General features: G+C 55.2%; 3 protein-coding genes across 3 annotated transcripts; 2 read left to right on the top strand and 1 right to left on the bottom strand.

Moving 5' to 3' along the window:
- Window positions 1–10,364: 10,364 nt before the first annotated feature.
- GGS23DRAFT_544766 (uncharacterized protein) lies at window positions 10,365–10,972 on the bottom strand (the record flags this gene model as incomplete). The annotated part of the gene is made up of 3 exons (XM_051514939.1): window positions 10,365–10,511; window positions 10,606–10,792; window positions 10,856–10,972. 3 exons carry the CDS (start codon window positions 10,970–10,972, stop codon window positions 10,459–10,461), a joined length of 357 nt encoding a protein of 118 aa, XP_051376994.1. The 3' UTR covers window positions 10,365–10,458.
- A 3,840-nt stretch (window positions 10,973–14,812) lies between these two features.
- GGS23DRAFT_544764 (RGS-domain-containing protein) lies at window positions 14,813–18,072 on the top strand. The gene is made up of 4 exons (XM_051514938.1): window positions 14,813–15,046; window positions 15,318–16,068; window positions 16,221–17,546; window positions 17,618–18,072. Exons 2-4 carry the CDS (start codon window positions 15,358–15,360, stop codon window positions 17,741–17,743), a joined length of 2,163 nt encoding a protein of 720 aa, XP_051376993.1. The 5' UTR covers window positions 14,813–15,046; window positions 15,318–15,357; the 3' UTR covers window positions 17,744–18,072.
- A 787-nt stretch (window positions 18,073–18,859) lies between these two features.
- Window positions 18,860–20,006, top strand: GGS23DRAFT_608923 (uncharacterized protein; the record flags this gene model as incomplete). Its single annotated transcript, XM_051520240.1, has 2 exons — window positions 18,860–19,487; window positions 19,632–20,006. The coding sequence occupies exons 1-2, from the start codon at window positions 19,092–19,094 to the stop codon at window positions 20,004–20,006; spliced, it is 771 nt and encodes a 256-aa protein (XP_051376992.1). The 5' UTR covers window positions 18,860–19,091.
- Between the last annotated feature and the right edge of the window lie 368 nt (window positions 20,007–20,374).

The following is a 20,374-nucleotide window of genomic DNA, read 5'->3' as shown; positions in this document are numbered from 1 at the left end:
AGCGAGGGTTTCTCGTATCTGTGTACATATGTACATGTGGATGTGTACATGGGCATCTGGCAGGTGTCGGGAGGTATCTATCTCGTCTTGTCTGGGCATTCCAATCTACCTGGGGGAGAGGAGGGCTACTGTAGGTGGTGAGTTAGTTGGTTCGTCTAGTAGGTACTGTATGTAGTTCTCACGTGTCGAACGATGTGTATATGTGCGCGTTCGCGTGTTAGTATTAGGTATGGTATACAGGCTACAGCATACGATGAAGTAATAACCTATACCGTGTTGTCCGTCTACTGAGTTAGAGCGTCTGTCTCTATACGTATAATCGAATTGTCTTACTCGTGCCGCCGCAGCGCCCCTCGCCCCCTTCCGCCCTTCCACCTGCCTACACGTACGTGCACACATGCTATGCTATACCACGACAAGCGGATATTACCGTATAGGTGAGTAGGAAGACAGGTTCCGGATCAGCATGACGGGAGGGCATTTCTCTCGCACGACCCAAAATACCTACATACATACACACGAACGGCTTATCGGGGGCCGGTCCCTGCGATACAATATTTTCAATCTCCAACATCTCTGACTCGCGCCGGCTCGATCGTGCAACTGGATTCGCCGGACTCGGCCGAATCCGGGCCTTCGTCCGTGAACCATTCGTCGGTGAGCGGCGCTCGTCGCGATATCGTGTGCTCGTCGCTCCGCTTCTCGTCGGCTCACGTTTCCGCTGATACGACGGCGGATCCTAGGAGATGGTCCTTGTCTTATCCGCCATTATCGTCTTCCGTCCACATCTTAGTGTAACAGTCCCCTGGTAAGGAGAATTGCTCGGCCGTCGAATACATCCACGTATGTACATACTTGGAAACAAAACAAACGAGGCCCCAACCATGGGCCCTGAACCCTGATCTACATAGTTGCTATCGCTATTATGTACGTATACCCATACATATATACATACACACATATGTGCTGGTCTAGGGTACCGCAAGTACGTCCAGAGCGGTGCAAGGAACTACGGCCGAGACTCAGATAACAAGTCCCCTTGGTGCTCATCATATGACAGCTCAGAAGCTTAGTAGATCAGTGGGGAGGGGGGGGAGGGAAAACTTCCGGCTTCAGCGTTAGGGGTTTGTTCGGCCACTCCGTCGCCAGGCTTTGACGCGATCCGTGCCCTCGACGCCTGTCCGCGAACCAAGCTTTATCTAACATTGATTCAGTCGGACACGGGCCTTCCCACGGACCTAGAAGAGCCAGAGAAGGAAGAAAAGAAGGACGGCAAGAAGGTTCCTAAACCAAGAACGCGAGGTTCCCGAGATCCCCTCGATCTATAATACCCGGTACCTGAGGCGATAATCGAGCTCGCGGGAAAGCAACCCGAGAGACCCAGCATGACGTGTTGGGTACCGGCGAGGGGGGGGGGGATTACGCGGCGAGCATCCTGAGAGTCGAAAGGAGGAACCGAAAAGACACCGCCATCCCGCGACCTGTCTCAGACTTGACCATCGATCCCCGCACACCGCATACCCTGTCGACGACGGAGCGGCGAGTAGACAGCGCCTGCGAGCGTAGCACTTGGCGCACAAGCCGTCAGCCGCGCGAGGAGCAACGCCGACGAGTCTCGGAACAGGCAAGTCTGGCATAGTCCTACCACGTGGGATAGCAACCCGTCCGGCCGCTCGGACGTTCAGCCGCAGAGACAAGACAGGGCCATCTGGGACCGAGGGACCAGAGCGAAGGTCGCGCGGAGTGGGCAGTCTGATCGATGGTAGGTGTCTCAGAAGGGGGCGGCGTCCGATGACGCCAAAGACAGAAGGGGGGGGGGGGGAAGCGGCTTCTGAGACAGGCTAGGCGTGGTTTATTAGCCGGCGATGGGACAGATTTCGCGAACCCGTAGATCGGGCAAGGAAGAGTGAGGGGTTCGGTTCTAGCGTCGTCGACGAAGAAGTAAAGGAGAGCGAGGAAGGAAGAAAAAAAAAGAAGAAGAAGAGAAGAAGCTAACGGACTCGAGGGCCGCCAGGTAAGTCATGAGGTAGGCGGGTTAGGTCCCTACCTCGCACTATGAGTATAATATTAGGTGCCCTACCTTGCCCACTACCTCCTCAAGGTAGCTGAGGTGTCTAAAGAGGTTAGGCACCTACCTAACCTATTACCTACCTACCTCCTAACCGATCGCGGGTAGGAGGTTAGGTGGGTACCTACCTAGGTACCTGACGCCGGAGACGAGACAGTGGGCGGTTGCCCAGCCCTTTAGGTACCTCGACCTTAGGTACCTGGCCTATGGGGATAGACACATCCGTCTACATGCATATGCATGTAGGTATATCCAATAGTACCAATTGCGTGCAGCAGCAGCCTACCTCCTACCTAGGTACCTACCTACCTACCTAGTACCGAGTATCTCGAACCTCAGGCATTGCCTTTCCGCGTATCGTTGCTTGCCCGCCACGTGTGGGATCGCTAAGCTGGGTATCCTCTCCCTCCGTTTCTGCAACGCAAGGGTCAGCAACCCAGGCCCCGCCGCGAACCTCATGTGACGACGTGGCAACCACATGAGAATGCCGTTCCTCGACCTGGCCAGGGGTTGTCGGAACCTAGGTACCTAAGACCTGGAGCGCTTGGTGGCTAAGTTGGCACCCCTCCCCCCCCTCCCCCCTCTCGTACCTGCAATGGCGGTGTGATAAGATTCGCGGTGGTCGTACCGCCATGACGCTACCACCATATTAGTAGGTACTTGTCTTGGGTATAGGTGGTATGTATGTGCATCCATATAGGTTAGGTACCTACCTAGGTAATCCATGTATGTGAGGTACCTTAGGTACCTACCTACCTACTAAGGTGCCCACTGCGCGATACTGCAGCTATCTCCCCCCCTCCCCCGGGACACGCTATGGACTAACCTACCTACCTACCTACCTACCTACCTACGTTAGGAGGGAGGTCTCCCCGGAGCGGTACAGTACGGCATACTACAAGATGTACCTATTTGTATGGACATACCGGTACCCAGGTAGGCTGGGTACCTCTCTCTATGCGGTGCTGTGGTAGCTACAGAGGCACGATGCCTTGGGTATGATTAATATGTATGCACCATACCTCAATATCTCTTGAAACAAGCTGGCGAAGCTGACCCGCAGACGCCTCCGGACCAACTGGGATATATGTACGTAGGTATAGTATGTGTAGCAGACGGTAGCAGGGCGACGGCACCTGAAATATCCATTTATGCCGTGCCATGACTTGTGTCGGGCGGTGGCGGCAACTCGCCCAGCACATGTGCATTACGTATGTAACTAGGCTACATATCGAATAACAAGGGTTTGGTGTATTGCCTGTCTACCTATACATATATCCGTACGTACATACCTATCTCATACATACACACATACCGATTGGTCCGTAGACATGAATCAATGTTGATGTACGCACGTATGTATATGCACATCGAGACAGGTCTCGGGGTTCAGGCTGCCTACCCAAGTTATTCCCAGGCAGGCCAAGGTAGGCTAAGTCAGAGGTCGTGGTGAAGCGCGTATGAGGGCAGCCAGAATAAGACGTGACCCAGTAATCGAGCATGGAGGCGGTGATGATGGCGATAATCCCGTCCCGCATGACATAGGGAGCAAGGGGAGAGGGGGGGAGAGGGGGGAAGAGGTTCCAAGAGACATACCCTGTTACCGCCATGTTGTGGTGAGATTAATTTAGACAGATAGCGTTACGTGACGCCTAGTACGCACATGGCCACCGGTGCCGGTCCGCTCCTGTTTGAATTCGTTATCCATCGTCCTCGTGGGTGGAACCACACAATTTCGACCTCGTCGCTGCGTGGACTACTTGTGTACGAATCATGAAAACGAGAGACGGGCGTCTCACCGAGGATGATGAGCATGCACGCCACGGATATACGGGAAAGAAGGCAACCCAGGCGACTGCTAAAATCTTATGGTCCCTACACAATGTAGGACCATGTTAAACGTGGACGGGATAGCTTGGTTTCCGCTATGCAGGGGCCAGTGGACGAGAAGGGAAAGGAGGAGCGAAACAATGGACAACACACACTCGTTCTCGCAAGGCCACAACATTTCCTGTAGTTTGAGGAGCCGAAGGCTCAGAGTCGGACCCGCGGACCTGCCCCGGCATCTCGTCGAAAGCAGGTCGCGGCCATCAAGGGCTTGCTCCGCTTCTCGCCATCGACGGCGAATCGTCTCACTGACGCGGGTAATGTAGCGGCCGTTGCAACTCGGTAATTAGAGCAATAATGGCTTCGCTCAGCTAGGTCGATGCTACGGGCCGCCGATCGCAGCGGAAGTGGCAGTTCGCCCCCGATGGGCTGCTTCGCTCGTCACCCGGCCAGGCCCAGCCAAGCTCTCGCTTTTGGGGCATATTTGCGCATCCCATACTCAACGCGACCCAGCCCTAGCAAACCCCGACCAGAGAGTGTGCCACCACCGCTCCTGTTTTTGCCACGGCCTGTTTTGCCACGGCTTGTTTTGAACCGCGCCTATGAGGATGCCGACACGTCCGCTGCTGAGCGAACCGGCCGCGGCGAGGTGGAATGAATATGCAAGGATTTCTCAGGCGAGGTGGCGGTTGACGTGAAGAACTACTTAGAATTACACATGGGCTGATCTGGCGTCGTGAAGCTCGTCGTCTCACAACACACGCTCCCTTCTCAAAAGCCAACGCACCCGGGTGAGCTGACGAGGTTGGTATGAAAACCTACGCCAATTTTAGAAATGCTCGCCAGGGTCCAGCCGGGCTTATGAGTATAGGGAATGGGGCTTACTTGGCAGCACACCTCATGAGCGCGTCTTGCCGAACGCCGTCCAGGTCAAGGGTAGAGAAGTTCATCCAGGTAAGATTTATACACCAGCTGGTATTACGGGCGCCGCGCTTGCTTGGTGGTTAGTATCATGGAGAGGAGTCCGTGAGATGAGCTGATCGTTCAGCCCGAGTTCAAGACAGGGCCGTAACTGGAGGAGGCGGGTATGTTTTTGAGTCATTCGACTCACAGCATTCGGGAACGCCTTGGTGCGTGTAACCGAACGGGATTCCCGCCCACAGGTTGTTGGTGCTGTTCCTAAACTCCCACCGTTGCCATATTTAGCTTAATAAGCTTAGACGGTTGAAGATTTGAGCCCGTCCAACACTCTCTCTCACCCCTCAAGGTAAGGCATCCTTGGAGGGGCGAGATTCGGACGCAACAGGGGGCAGAGACCAAAAAAAGGAGGAAGTACAGGGTGCCGGCAGGTAGGCAGCGTAGGAAATGCACGGTTCCCCTGCCGCATGTTGGGTTGGCAGGTTATTTGTTACCGATAAATATGAACAGAATACTAAAACGGGTGATCGATTCCGGACTGCCGGGTCAACGTTCCCGCCGGTAGCCGTGAGGGTGATGCGTCTAGCCGCGTCTGCTACGTGGAAATTCGGTGAAACAGACTACTAGGACGGCGTTTGACGTGAAATGCGTTCCAGAATCGACAGGGTGAGCCTGGTTATTTGCCATGTGGCCGAGATGCAGCCTCGGGGATGCAATCCTTTACAGACGGGACGAGGGAGGAAGACCTGGGAACTCGGGTGACCCGAAAATAGCAGACTGGCAGTATACGCGGCAAGCGGCACAGACGGATTGGTCTTTCGAGCACGCTATCTGTTCCTCTGCCTCCCTGTAAAGTCAGTTCCCAGCCCGCCGGGAGAAAGGGCTTGCTACTGCTGCTGCTCTCGGTTCTCCGTGGCGAGGGACAAGACCAGCCACCAGAACTACGTACGGGGATGAGGATGAGAGAGGGCGAAGGCCAGGGCAGTTCCACTCACCAACCTCACCACGTCTCTTTGTGCTCTCCCTCCCTCGCATGTGGTGCGGAAATGAACGCCATGGTGGGTGGGCAGGCAGCGCGAGAACAGGACAAGGCCCTCGCGTCGTGATGCTCCAGCTCTCCTCTTTTCATCAGCGTTGCAGAGGGCACCGTAACACGGATGCAGACAGAGGCCACGCGTGGAAGCATTTCGAGATCGGACAATGTACGGTGTGGTGGCATCGACGGAAAGGTCTGGGAGGAGGAAAACCCGGCCCAATCAATCCGGCATAATTTCATCTGCTAGCGAGTCATCGGTGCAACCAGCGCCACCTCGCGCCAGAAGCCGGCTTAGGTAAGGGCGTCCGGGGCCCTTTCATGCTTAGGGGTAGGTACATGAGGTACCCGAGGCGTGGTTTCTGGGAATGTACCGATACATGGCGCACGCGCCCGACGTATGGCGGCCGCGTTTTTGGATCTGCAGGAATACATTCCCAATAGGGCCGGCAATATCCACGGCACGCGATGCTGACCCCTACTTTCGGTCCGTGGCCTCTTTTTTCCACGTGGCGGCTCCACCCTATAACGTGGACTGGCTTCGGCAAAGATCTCTCTGATTTCGATGTATCCGAGTACCGGTACCTCCTCCCGACACACCTACGGGTCTAGCACTAGCAGCCGACGTCGACAAGTGCTTCCAGCAACTCAGGTGGTTCGACAAACTAGAAAAACCATGCTAGAACCTCACCGGACGGACGCCAATGCCCACTAACATCGACGGCGTGTAGTATATAACTTGCCCTTGAGTACCTATCGTTGCTTGCCTTGGCTCCTCCAGCAGCTGGAGGCCGTTATATGTAGGTACTCCGTAGGTCAATTATTGCCTTATCGAAGGGGGGGTAGGTACCTATGCATTAAATAAAACAACGCTCGTCGACAAGCGAGCGACCCTGAGTAACTACCTGCCTCTTAGGAATTCTTCTTTTGCATGATTTTCTCTTTCTTTCTTTTTGTATTAAATAAGAGAACACGAGGACGCATGCATGGATGGGTTGGCGGGTGCATGTCCTTTTTTTTCTCTCTCCCTCCCCCCCGCAACGTGTACAGGGAGCATGAGATGACAAGCCGTCACTATTTTGGTTACGATTATCGTTGCATCCGTTGAGTTAGTCAGATGTAGGCAGAGGCGCATCCATATTCCATACAATTCTATCTAGATTTCGAGAGAAACTGACTGACGATGTGTAGGGTAGGGCTCTGAAGGGAAAAGGATTGACTCAGTTGTCGGTATTTCCGGAATATCACCGGCGACAGGGCAGAAAACCCCGGTGTTCAACTCCAAGCTGCCCCCTCTCTCCCCGCGGCCACCTCTCCACGCACCACACATAGGGAGGTATGCATATATACGGTTGGGTATAGTATGGAGGCTGTGAGCTCTGACAGATTGAATGCTGCTTCGCCCAGATGTGTCCCCAGATAGTCTAGTGCCACGAAGGAGGGGTTGAAGGAAAAAAAAAAAGACAGCGCGTAGTAAGCGGTCGGTAGCGGCTAAAGTGTGGTGCAGTAGTGGGGGACAATTGCAGTATTACCAGGGGAAACGGACACGTATCGCATTAGGTACCTAACCTACCCAATAAAATAGCTGCCCCTTTATACCGCGACTCGCTTCTTCACCCTTAATAACAATGCTCGCGCGAGCCATGACCGGAGAAGGGTGGCAATGCATCGCAGACTTCGCAGCTTACGATTTGCTTGCGACTCGGCCTCGTCGCTGCAACGGTACCGTACAGCACTATATTTGATGTCTGTCGGTTACCTAGGTACCCAGTTGCCTGCCAATACCGTACTTAGGTGGCCCCCAGGCCAGTTCAACGTCGGCAACCGTGAACTCCGATGATTCGGAGGTGGCGAAGCATCTACTGCGTTCGGTACGGCCGCTGACAAGTATGTATACCTAGTTACCTGTGTAGATGCCTCTCAGGTCCATCATCTGCGCAGGGTTACGGGCATGCGACACCCTTCCTCGCGGATCCGTATTAGAATGGGTATTCTTCGAGAAGCTGAGATGACCTGACGGGCGCCGTCCGACACGTGGAGAGCTCCCTGCCATTCTCGGTCTTAGTAGTGCAATATATTAGGTAGATATTGCCTGAAGTTGGGATCATCGTCGTCAGATATGGGCGGCTGAGCCAAGAAACGTGGATTGTCAGATCCCTGTGGAGATGCATAACATGTTGGAGCGCGGCGGAAAAAGAAGCGATCGAAATCCGGAAAGGCTGGACGCGCGCGTGATGCTAAAACAATCGCCGGCGCCCGACGTCTTGGTTCTGCTGTCTCGGAATGAAAGCACATCCGATATGATATACGTAGGTTATAGGTAGCACTCCATCGCACCACCGCCTCGTAGGAGTTGTCGCATACGGTGTGTCCATCGCTTCGATACCCAATGCTGTACGTGTTGGGTGCCCGCTCGTCGGGGACCGAAACGTCAAACGTCGAGGATCAGGAAGCCCATCCCTCCCCTGTGTTCGGATACGGTGATGACCGTGGCTATTTTCAGCCGCGGGCTCATCTCATGATCACCTTCTAGAAACGCTAGAAGCATTGGGCGTTTCTCCACCCCGTCCTGGTGGATTTCGGCTCCTCATCTGTGGCAATTTAGCCATTCGAGACGGCGTGTCCGTACCACAAGACCATGGGCGACCCTCCGACGACACAGTGCATGCCGGTCCCTCGTTGCCCTGCGGCAAGACGGGTGAGGTGGAAGCGATCCTGGTCGAGCCCCAGCCATGGACGTAGGTAGTATGAAGAGACGGATGTATGAATGTGCATAGCTTCCTCGCTTTACCGACGAGACGGGGAGACGATATCGAGATGATAAGGCGCAACTGAGATCCGCCTGCAGATCCGGGTGGTTGGGGACGGGGGGATACCGGCAGCGTTGACAGCATTACCAAGCATTCGGTCATAATTCAACGCGATGTTTGGTATCGAGTGGCGATCTCTTCGGCCTCTCGCTGCTTTCCTTCTCTCCCTCCGACGCGTACATACACCCGTGTCGCTAACCTTTAGGTTTGGAATCTATCGCAAGGCACAATCCCAGAAAAGAACCAAGAGCAAGAAAAAAAAAAGGCACGTACCTACTAAGATGTGTGCAAATGACTCTCAATTTCGATGCAATCTAGTAAGCGTCATCTCTTCTATCATGCTTCCGTACCAGATGGATCCCGGTCTGATAGCCACCTATGAGTACCTTCATATCCACACCTGCTGCTAGTACATCATGCTAGATACCTCTAATTCCCGTGGAGAGGAGGTGAGTCTATTTGAATGGCCGTACGTACGTACCTAGGTAGGTATTCCCATACAACACTTACACACCAGCGGAGTGGGCACAGCGCTCTGCCAAGATCCGATAGAAGACATGCATATATATACACATATTTATTTGTACACCCATAACCATGGGGGACATGCAAGTCGGAGGTAGTATGTATAGGGGCGGGCAGTCAAGACTTGGTGATTGCGCCGCCCACGTCTAGGTCTACCCACCGTAGAGGACTTTACTGTTCTGTCGGACACTTCTGTGCCTGGATATGCCGGCTCGGGCCCGTGGCTATATTGGCCTGCAAATTTCATGTCTGGATGCCGCCTCTCAACTTGCCGGGATTTGTATGGACGGCGATACAGACAATGTCGACGGCGTATGCGGTGTGCTGTGGTGGCCACACCGTAATATACACATAGGCCAAGCGAGTTCCGGTGGCGTCGTTTCGTTCTCACACTACGCCTTGATGAACCACATGGCACACGCACGTGGAACTGGAGTCTATTGGTTCTAGTCTACATAACGTATGCGCGTATGTGCATGTATTATCACATCTCAATAGTGCGTGTACGCCGTGTTGTTTTTTTTTTTTTTCTTCCCGGGTGTTTCTCCCTTGTGGCGACATCTAACTTATGTAACTCTTCCCCTCCGCTCCGTCGTCAACATCAACAGACGGGGAGGCGAAGTGGGCCATCGGATCTAGATTTAAACGAGACCCAATATCTCGGGCGAAATTCACCGACTCTGGGGTCAACCCGGGGAGGGGAGGAGAGGAGGGGTTGTTGCTTTTTATCTAGACAACTCTGTAGGCACATACCTAGTATTCGCGGGCGATACGACAATCCTTCTGTCTGTGCATATAATTGATATACCTGATACGCACACACCTCATACCTACAGGCGTGTAGGGTGAATGCGTGTGGGTATGAACTCTCTAGGTACCTACCTAAGGTAGGCTGATGGCATGCGTATACGAATCTATGTATGTGTAGACGCTACGTAGGGAGGTGTGCATATGAGGTGCCTACGTACAGTCGCTCGAGGAGGTGTGTAGCAGTATGCCCGCCGAAGTCGGGTCGAGAAGGGCGAGGAGGTTGGGAGTCCCCAGCTCGGAGTTGGTGGTGTAACTCGGAGATGGTCTCGGCTGTGTGGCATCGATGGCTGACGGTCGCGAGAGAGATAATGACAGTGATACGCTGCGGACATGGCGCCAGACCTGGCGATGCCAAATACTCTTAGCCTGGCCTGCGTCCACATCCATCCATCCGTACATACATACATACATACATCTTTACATACATATATACCTACATGATACGCATGCCTAACCTACCTACCTACCTACATACATACATGCATCCACAGGTATAAAGGTGCGTGATGATAGGCGCGTGCTAACGCACACAGTGCCGAGAGAACGTCCCGCGAACTGTCTGTATCGAAGTCATTCAAGGGCCTAAGGAGGCTGGATCATTAATCATAACTGACACGCGAAGCAACCACCAGAGGAGAAAGGGTAAAGTCGCCCTGGCCGCAGAGAGCTCGCCAGGCCTGATGAAGGATAAGACGGCCCTGGTTGGTCCAAGGCGTCCCTGCGGAATCCCTGCCAGCACGTGCAGATCTGTCGGTCTACCAAATACGTTGGACAAATCGGGCCACCTGGAGAAAAAACATGCTAGGCATGATTAAGAGCGGAGCAGAGTTGCACGCGAGTGGAGGTAGAAGAGGCCCGCTTGACCACTGACGAGTCCTGATAGCCCGCAGGGGAGAGGGGAGAGGGGATGGGGGGAGTCTGCCTGACGAGGAGACAGAAAGTCACCAGGAGGTGAAGTGGGCTCTCGTTCTTGAAGAACATGGGGGAGAGGGGAAAAAGAACATACTATCTACGTAGTAGCAGATGACGGCGTAGTTTAGCAATAAGTGTCAAACCGGCTCTCTCGCTAGTGTAAAAGTCCTCTTCACTTACCTTGACCTGCTATACCCATTCCTAGGTTAGAGTACTTACCTGCATGCTATACATATCCGTATGACTCTCCTTGCCCTAGTGTGGAACAACGCAAGCGGGATAGAAGTTGTGGAGTTGGCCTTACCAAGGGTAGATACTAAGTAGGTATACTACCCGGTAGGTATGTGCGTACATATCGACAGCCGAGTGCACACCTGCAACCCCGAGGAGGAGGCCAGGCAGTTCTCAGCAGACAACATCACCTTTGAGCACATACTTTCCCAAGGTACCCGACGTGACAAGTCGAACTAACGCTGCCTCGGTGTCGTCGATAGTGGGCAAGTTAGACCATGTTGGACCATGCCGGCCGCGTCTCGGTAGTACGTAGGTAGGGATTCACCCAACTACCTGGGACAATACCGCCTATACCTCCATAGCACACACCCGTACCTATATGTAACATACTACCTGGCCTGGCCTACGTAGTAGTTAGTATAGACAGAGCCTACGCACATACGCAAGCCAAGTCCAAGATTTTCATGCCGTACCGTATCCGCCGACGTGCGTATTCGTCAAAACACCCCGCCCCTCTCTGTGTAGGAGTATGTCTCCCAGAGGCCAACTCGTCTCTCTGTCCGGTGCACAGCGCGGGATATGCGGCTTCGCGGTCGTGCGCGTGTTTTACCTGTATGTTTCTGTCGCCGGTGCGACTGCGATGCGGCGCTTTCGGCTCATACAGCGAAAGCTGTCATGGGCTGGCGCAGCTCATACCCGATGATGTCCTTCGCGGACCCACAGTTCCCACATGGCGGACACGGCGGATGGGGGACGGAATCTTTCTATAGGGCAGCGGAGCTTGATATCGATGGTGGTGCATGCAGGATAGAATAGGTGATATGTAGTAATCATGAACGGCAGCGACCACGTGATGGGTTGGGAGCTCTGAGCTGCGTCGAGGGCGTGAGAATCGGAAGGCGAATGGATCCCGCACCCTCTCGTCCCCCCCCCCTCCCATATGCAACCACCGGCAGCAACTCTCCCCAGTTCCTGTACGGAGCCATATAGGCACAGCCTGTGTCATGCGGATCGGTTACGATAAACCATCCGAACAGCAACGGGGGGAGATAACAATGGGTTGTTGGCAGCCCTCTCCCCGTAGATTGCCTGTGGGGTAGGGTAGAGATGGGTAGTTGGCGTCTTTGTCTCTGTCATGTTTTACGAAACGAGACAATTCAGGGAAAAACGAGGGAAAAAGAGGGGCGAGTGTGGTAGTGTAGCGGCCCCACAAAATGCTCGACGTTATTGGCAACCTTAGTCATGAACGGGCACTTCGAACTGCCTGGCCTAAGTACATAGTAATGTCTGCCTACCTCCTATGCTAGGAGGTAGGTACCTACCTGTAATCTATGAGCATGTGCACTGCCCCGGTGCATGTACGTATATGTACCTAATATATGTATGTGTCTACCCACCCACCTTGGGTACCTCTAGCCGCGAAACCCCTCGCCCCCTCTTCTGGCCTGCCTTTGCCTCAGGTACACTTTGTAGGACGGAAGCCCGCGCCGGTACGTCAGCCACACGGGCAATTCGGGAGTAATTGGCGAGACGACGTACTTAATACGTGGAGTGTGTCCTGCCCGACGATGATTCGGTGGGAAGGGCGGAATGAAAATCTCTAGGCCAAGCTTGTTCGTTCAATGCCTCGTGGCCGCCTCGGCAGTGTAACTACCCAAGCAACCGTCGCAGTGGAAGATGCAATAGTAGCAGTACTAAGCAGCCTGCAGCGCGCAGCATGTACCGTGTAGCGCGAACGTCGGGGGGGGGGTTGGTGGTGGTAGTGGTGGTGGTAGTGGTGGCGGTGGTGCGAATTCAAGTGTGGTGCGTGCCGACCTGCCTCTTGGCCATGTACCACATACACCAATGTCGAACGGGTGTCTCCATCCATGTGTGAATGCAGCTGCACGTACGACGCGAAGTACCGTGTACCTCCGCAAAGGAGCGCGGATGGGACGTCCCGGTGGTAGCAGGTACCCAGGCGCCGCATTTTCCTTCCCCTCCCTCAAACACAACACGCGCTTAATTCCTCCACCGCACATGGCAAGCCACCAGCTTCCAACGGCAGGTGGCAGCCCACTTAAGCAGGTGCGCTAGAATGGAATGGCCAATGGATTCCATCCCAAAATTCTTCACCAGGTTCCAAGGCTATTCGATCCAGATCTGAGGGCAGCAGCTCTCTCTCTTCTCACCTCCACGTCCCTCATCTCTCTCTCTCTCTCTCTCGCTCTCTGTCTCTCTTGCTCTCTCCCCCCCTCTCTCTCTTAATTTCACTCCTTGCCATGCGAGGGGGGAGAGGGGGGGGCCAGGAATGAATCTGCTGGTGAGGTCAGGACCTGTATCAGTATATTTCCAAGGTACCGATAATAGACTGTGGGGAACCTCGAGAACGTTTCGACAGCCCGCTTCTAGGACTAGGTAGCTATGAGAATTGGAGTCTACTGACCCATGCTATAGATACCTCTAGTAGGCGCTAAGCGGCAGGTGGGTTCTGCATGTGCCTAGAGGTTGAAACTCGGGCAATGTTAGGTGCCTGTAGGTCCATACCTCTGGGCGCGTGGGTACGCGTGGATATCCACTATACACGCCTCCGTCCAGTGCATGATGCCCGTACGCTAGTCAGACATACGCGTATACTTCCTAACCTACGTGCCTACCTACCTAGGTAGGTATTTACCTGCCGACCTGCCGACTTCAAGTCGACACACGGACAGGTCGACATAGAGATCTCCTAATACCGGGTTTCCTTCCATGCTAACGGATGGCTCGTACGTAGATTAGACAGGCCGCGCAGCACATCACCTAAGCCTAGGCAGCGCAAACACTTACCTCCCGAGGTAGAGGAGGCACCTAAGATAGGTAGGTATAAGTACCTAAGGCAGCTGGGTGCCTGTCCCAAGGTGAGGCAAGTATCTTCCCAGCCAATACACCCCAGCCTGCCTACAGGTAGGAGAGGGGGCGGGTATCTGCCTGGCTGTTAGCAGGTACCTGAGCAGGTCCGTTGTCGAGTGCTGTGGATGCCGCGTCTGCCTTCTCTACGTTAGGTAGGTACCTAAGGAGGTAGCTACCTAGGTAGTAGGTGAGTAGATTAGGTACCTGCCCACCTGCATTCATGATTCCTACTGACCGTATGTATAGAAGGCACACTTAAGTTGAAGTGACCATGCAGGTGGTAGGTGGTGGATGGATCCGTAAATTGATCCTTACCCACATTTGCGTTACATCAAGTACATGTGTAAGATATGCATATGTGCGTGGGTAGTACCTACCTCTCATACAGGCGCCCTGGGTACCTTGTATGCGGTAGGCGTGTACATGCGCACGTATATATGTACATGGCAGGTACTCTGGCATATAAGATGCAGGGCTCCCTCAGCAGGGGGGGAAAGGTATAGGTGTAGGTACCTGGCCCTGTTGCTGCCAGCAGCACCCCCCCCCCCTCCTGGCACACACCTACGTACAGATATACCATGTCCGCTGCCGTCTGCCTCGCACCGGCAACGTACCTCCCATGTATGTAGATACCTACGTCGAATGGATGCAACCTTGCACCTACCCATCGGCTGTACCAGGTACCCGAGCCTTGTAGTACGTACTTGCCTAGTTTATGCCCATGTGGCCGAGGGAAAAGACCCGCTTGCTAGCTCGCCAGGGGCCCCTCCACCTCGTCCGTCCAGTCTTCGCATCTCTGTGGACGCCCTACATACTGACCTACCCTACCTCTCCCACACACACCACGCACACCCTCATCTCGACTCTGTACGTCCCGTCTCCCTCTCTTCCACGCTACGCTACGCTACCGTCGACAGCACAATACCTCACCAACCGAACCTGGGCGCCCAATGCGTGCGCATGCGCCCATTCTACTACGCGACTGAGCTGGGAACGACACCAAGTACCTGCTCGCACCGCTTCGACGTCTCTCCTCAGGTACTTCTTCCTGGTTCGGACTAGAGAGAGAGGACCTGATATATCCTTCAACCAACCAGCCCCCCGTCCCGCTTCCCAATTAATACCGTTCTATACCTTCACTGGAAACTCCACACACTCCTCTCTGCCTGTCTCTCTCTCTCTCTCTCTCTCTTGCCCTCCCCTTCTCCTCTCTCTGCCTGACCAGATTCCAATTCCACCCCCCCTAGATTACGAGAACCCGAGCCTATTATATGACCCTAATGTTTTCGCCCGGCTTACGCCAACCTAGAAAAAAGACCCCATCTACCTCCCAGTCTTAATGTCGTTTGATGGCTGCAATTTCACAACCCTCTCAAAAACCACCACCACCACCGTCGTCATCATCGTCGCTACCTCCAAACGACCAAAAGAACCAGCAGCTTCGCCAGCCACCATCCCGCATAGACACGACTGGTAACGTCTCAGCGCAAGCTCAGGTCCAGAAGCAGCCCTCTTCTACCGGCAGGAAGGCTACATATACCAGTCCCGGATCCCAGGTCGAGCCCGTCTCTGACGCTCTGGTGTCTTCGAGCTACTTCCGTCAAGGACACCAATCGACGCCCTCCGTTGGCTCGGCTCCCTCCTTCGCTAAGAACCAGAAGTCTGGGGGGCTGTTTGCTCTTGCTGCCGCCGCCATTGACAGGACTATCGCCAACATATCGGAGCCCACCATTCGCAGCCGCCCGTCTGCCTCTGCTCTGAGCCGCTTGTCAATTGCTCTAGACTCCCCCGTAAGCAGCGACAACTCAAGTTCGGACAAGTCCTCGAGGATTCGCAGCTTCTCCAGCAACTCATCCAGCGCCTCGACTCCGTTCGTGAGCCCGATCCCCGACGCAAAGCTGTCGAGCCAGGTGTCCCTGAAGGATCCCATCTCGAAGCCGTATTCAGAGACAGACCCCAGCCGGCCCCCTCCCATCATACTGCCGGGTCTAGAGAACAAGATGCATCAGACGTCTTCTCGGCTGCTCCGCATGACGGACGACGATCGACCATTCACTAGGGTGAGTCGGGATTCTTATTTGTGCGCTTGGATAATGTGTGCGTGCGTGCGTGATGGTGATGCTACTGCGGGCATGGATGGGCCTGATCGATCAGCCTACCAACCCGATGGCGTCTTGGAAAATTTTGTCTTGTTGCTGATTGCCTCCAAAAGGATTTCAAGGATCTCTTCTCGACCTTGATTGTCAGTTTGCTTCCGTTATCTGCCCATCGGGTACGCTTAACGCGGGTTGAGCATACCTTTCTGTCAGAAGATGCGATCAATAATCTGGGCTCTTTAAAGTTCTCCCAGTCGAATCGCATGCCGGATCCAAAAGATCCGTCGCGCATCGTGACAACTACTACGACCACGACGTTCTCCATGGCCAAGGACATGGCTAGGTCGATATGCCAGCGATTTCTCGACGCCAGGTTTATCGAGTCTGCCGACGGCAAAATGCAACAGATCTACCCCATGAAGGGTTCCGTGTGGCAGCTGACGCCGAAGGGAGTCTGCGTCCTAGATCGGTTCTGTTCGAGGAATGGCATCCAGCAACGGCAGATCAGCGATCTCATCGCTCTCGGAATGAGTTATCTATGCATTCTAGAGCGAGATAGCACAACCGACAAGCTGGTGATGGACCGGGGGACCATGGAGGTCATCTTCAGGAGGATGATCGGCGCTCATGGCCTGAACATCAAGTCTAGCGTTGGTGCAGCCGATTCGGACTCATTGAGCGATTACAGGGATGGCCTTACCGGTGTGAAGATGGCCAGCGAGCGCAGGGTCGCTGGGAAAACATTTAAAGACACGTTCACCGGCAAATCATGCTCGGATTGGTTGATGGATTGCTGCACGACAGTCGACCGCCGCGAAACCTGGGAGTTGGGATCGCTGTTTGTCCAATACGAGCTGATGGAAGCCGTCCAGCAGGATAAGGCTTATATGGCCACGTCGTCATCTGCTGCCTACTTTCAGCCGACGAAGAATGCAATATACCAACTAACCGCCAGGGGTAAAGACATCGTGAGTGGTGGGGGCGGGAGAGGGCGTACCTCGGAAAGCGACGGGAACGTGACATCCCGGACGGGGATCGCGAACACGCAGAAATTGGATAAGATCTTGAACGACGCTGCACTGCGGCTGCTGTTTCGTGAGAATCTACGAGAGACTCATTGTGAGGAAAACCTGTCGTTTTATCTCGACGTAGAGGAGTTTGTTCAGAGCTGTCGTCAAGCGATCAAGACCGCGCGGGGGAACCCCAACACGACATCCATGGACGGCATCAAGGAAATTATGGCACAAGCTTACGGCATTTACAATGCGTTCCTCGCGCCTGGCTCACCTTGCGAACTAAACATCGATCACCAGCTACGTAACAATCTTGCTACGCGCATGACGAAGGCGGTTGGGCAAGATGTGGCTATGATCGAGACACTCCTCGAGGTTACCCAACTGTTTGAGGATGCCCAGAATGCAGTCTTCAAGCTGATGGCGAGTGTAAGTTGCACCACTGAAACAGCTTTCGCCCAACCCGTAGAAACCCCGTCCCTAACTAACTTCGTCGGCAGGACTCCGTCCCGAAGTTCTTGCGCAACACAAAGTATGAGCACACGCTGAAGCATTACGATTTTGACTCGGTTGTTGCCAGTGGTCGCGCCCCAGAACGAAGCCAAAGTCGATCCAACCGCAAGTAGAATACGATGATTTGGAGCGCACGTCCCCCATCTATGGCCGTCTGCGGTGGTCTAGATGCCAAGTCCGATTTTGGCGAAGACGAGGCTCTCATCTGTTCGGTGTCGACTGCTCAGAATCTCATTTCCTCCTCATTATCGACGTCGTTCCCCCGCGCGAGTTTGGTTGCAAGGACCTAATACGATACTCCCGGCATTTATTTCTCGGCCAAGACTTGCTTCTTTGTTTACCCGGATGGCGTTGAAGGATAAACTAGCATAGAGACACTCATCGGCGTTCTGAACTGCACCTATCATGCGAGTGGCTCATGAGTTTTTTTTTTTTTTTTTTTCATTTTATATATCGGTCGTGGATGCACAATGGGCAGAGGGGAGCAGCAGAGTATATATATTAGGGCATCTCGGCGCAGGGGACGGGTCTTTTGACGACGATTCCTGTTGGCAGCCCACGTGACGAAAAGGTCGAGGTGCATCTACGAGCAATCGAGGTTACTAGTGAACCAGAGCAGGCGACTCTGGGAGGTATCGCATCGCGGGTTTTATGGCCTTGTAATGATTGTGCTTTTTGGGATGAGGCTGGGAGAATAGCATTGTGGCGGCTCTATCCGGCCGGCATTATGCAATTAGCATTCGAGACGATGGTGGAATAGCGAATGAAGCGCTTGGCTGAACCGTTGGCATACCTGTACATACACATACCATAGGCTGGCTGAGCAGGGCCCGTTGCCGCAAATCTCCCCAGGAAAAAAGTGAAGACGAATATGAAGACCAGAGAGAGACTTCATCCATCCTTGCGTCTCCAGTGAAGTCTATTGGAATGTGCTGTGTGGTATATAGAGGCTGGACAAGGAGCGCGACTGCTCCCTTGCGCATCACAGGGCGGGGATATTGGCACATACAATACATTCCGAGACACGAGGGAGGCAGCGCGAGATATGTTTTGTTTTGATCGTCCTCCGCCTCTCGTCTACGCTATTGACAGTTTGGTATTTTCCTGTCTAATTACACACTTCCCCTGATCTAGGAGGCTCCCCCTTCATTCCCCCGTTCTGAGCTCTTAAGGCCGCTCCGTCTCTCGCCTCCGCAACATGGATCGACTCTCTCTCCCCCCCCCCCCCCCATCGCGCAACTGATCTGATTATTCGCTCGTTCCTGTCTATCTCGTCGTTCGCTTTGACTCCCTCCCGCTCGCTTCTCTCATACTTTCGAAAGAAAGGCAAAAAGTAAAACGACCCCGGGCCTATCCACCTACCTACCTCCATCCAAGGCCGCTATACCGTCTTGGGAGGGAAAGAAATAAGAGAGAACGGCAGAGACGACGACGACTTCGGAACGCGAAGCTACCCGCAAAATGTTCTTCTCGCGCACCAAGACCGTGGCCGTGTTGGGCCTCGCCGCCATCTCGGGCGCGGCGGCCGGGGAATACCCGTCGGAGGGCTACCCGGCGGAAGGGTACCCGGCGGAGCCGGTGCAGCCGCAGGGCAGCAGCAGCGTCGCGGTGCTGGAGAGCTCCGCGCCGGCGCCGTACGCGAGCAGCAGCGCGGTGCCCTCGGTCGCGGCGGAGCCCAGCGCGCCGCCGCGCGTGTACTACAGCTACTTCAACACGACGGTGACGACGACCGTCGTGGTGGAGGCGCTCACCACGGTATGTCCGCTCGCCACTGTGCTCACCTACGGCGACGTGCCCTACACCGCGACCGAGGGCGAGACCGTCACGGTCGAGGGCTGCCCCTGCACCGTCGAGAAGGTAAGCCGCCCGGTCCCGGCCCGCGCGTTTTGGGGCCGCCGCTCGGGGCGTAGCCGCCCAGCTGAGAGACACGCCTGCCCCCGCCCCCTCTGTCCCACCTCCCGCCGCCGCGAGACCTTCGCGCTAACCGCCCCGCCCCCCTAGGTCATCCCGACCCTCGCCTCGACCCCGTACCCCCCCGGCGTCACCCCCGCCGACGTCGCGCCGGGCCCCGTCTCCGAGCGCCCGCACCCCTCGCCCTTCGCGACGCCGTATCCCGCTCCGGCTGCGCACCCGAGCCCCGCGCCTCGCCCTGCCCCGGCCCCGGCGCCCGCTCCCGCCGCCGTCTCGCCCGCCGCCCCTTACCCCGTTGCGCCCCACCCGCAGGGCGGCCACGCCGCGCCCACCGCCGGCGTCCCGCGCTACAGCGCCACCCCTGCCCCCCAGCCCTCCCACATCCAGGTCGCCGGCGCTCCAGTCCGCTCCCCGACCGGGCTCTTCGCCGCCTTCGCTCTGTTCCTCGGCGCCCTCGCCCTGTGAGCCGCTCGCCCCGCGCTCGCTACCCCTGGGGCTGCTGTGTTCTGCCTGCGGCAGGCCCCGACGGGGAGGCGAAGGAAAGGCCCTTGTTCGCAGGCGCAGCGCCGCGGAGCGAAATATCGCTCTCGTCCGCGCGCCAGCACGCACACACGATGTCGCTCGCTCTGGTTTCCTTTGTCGGCTGTTTTCCTGGTTCGGGGCCCTGGCGTGGTGTTGTCCTACTCGCGCGACACTGCGCGCCTCCGTGGCGTGGCGTAGTGTCGTGCGAGGAGTAGGACTTGAGTACGGGAGTGGGCCGGGGTGGAGGGGCGTTGGATCTCTCCTTTTTTTCTATCAGGTCTTAGGTTTCTTTCTCTTCTGTGTTGTTGTAC

The sequence above is a fragment of the Durotheca rogersii genome (assembly GCF_024521655.1).
Source record: "Durotheca rogersii strain YMJ 92031201 chromosome Unknown GGS23scaffold_1, whole genome shotgun sequence".
In the NCBI taxonomy this organism is placed as follows: Eukaryota; Fungi; Ascomycota; class Sordariomycetes; order Xylariales; family Xylariaceae; genus Durotheca; species Durotheca rogersii.
This window is presented reverse-complemented; position numbering and strand designations above follow the sequence as displayed.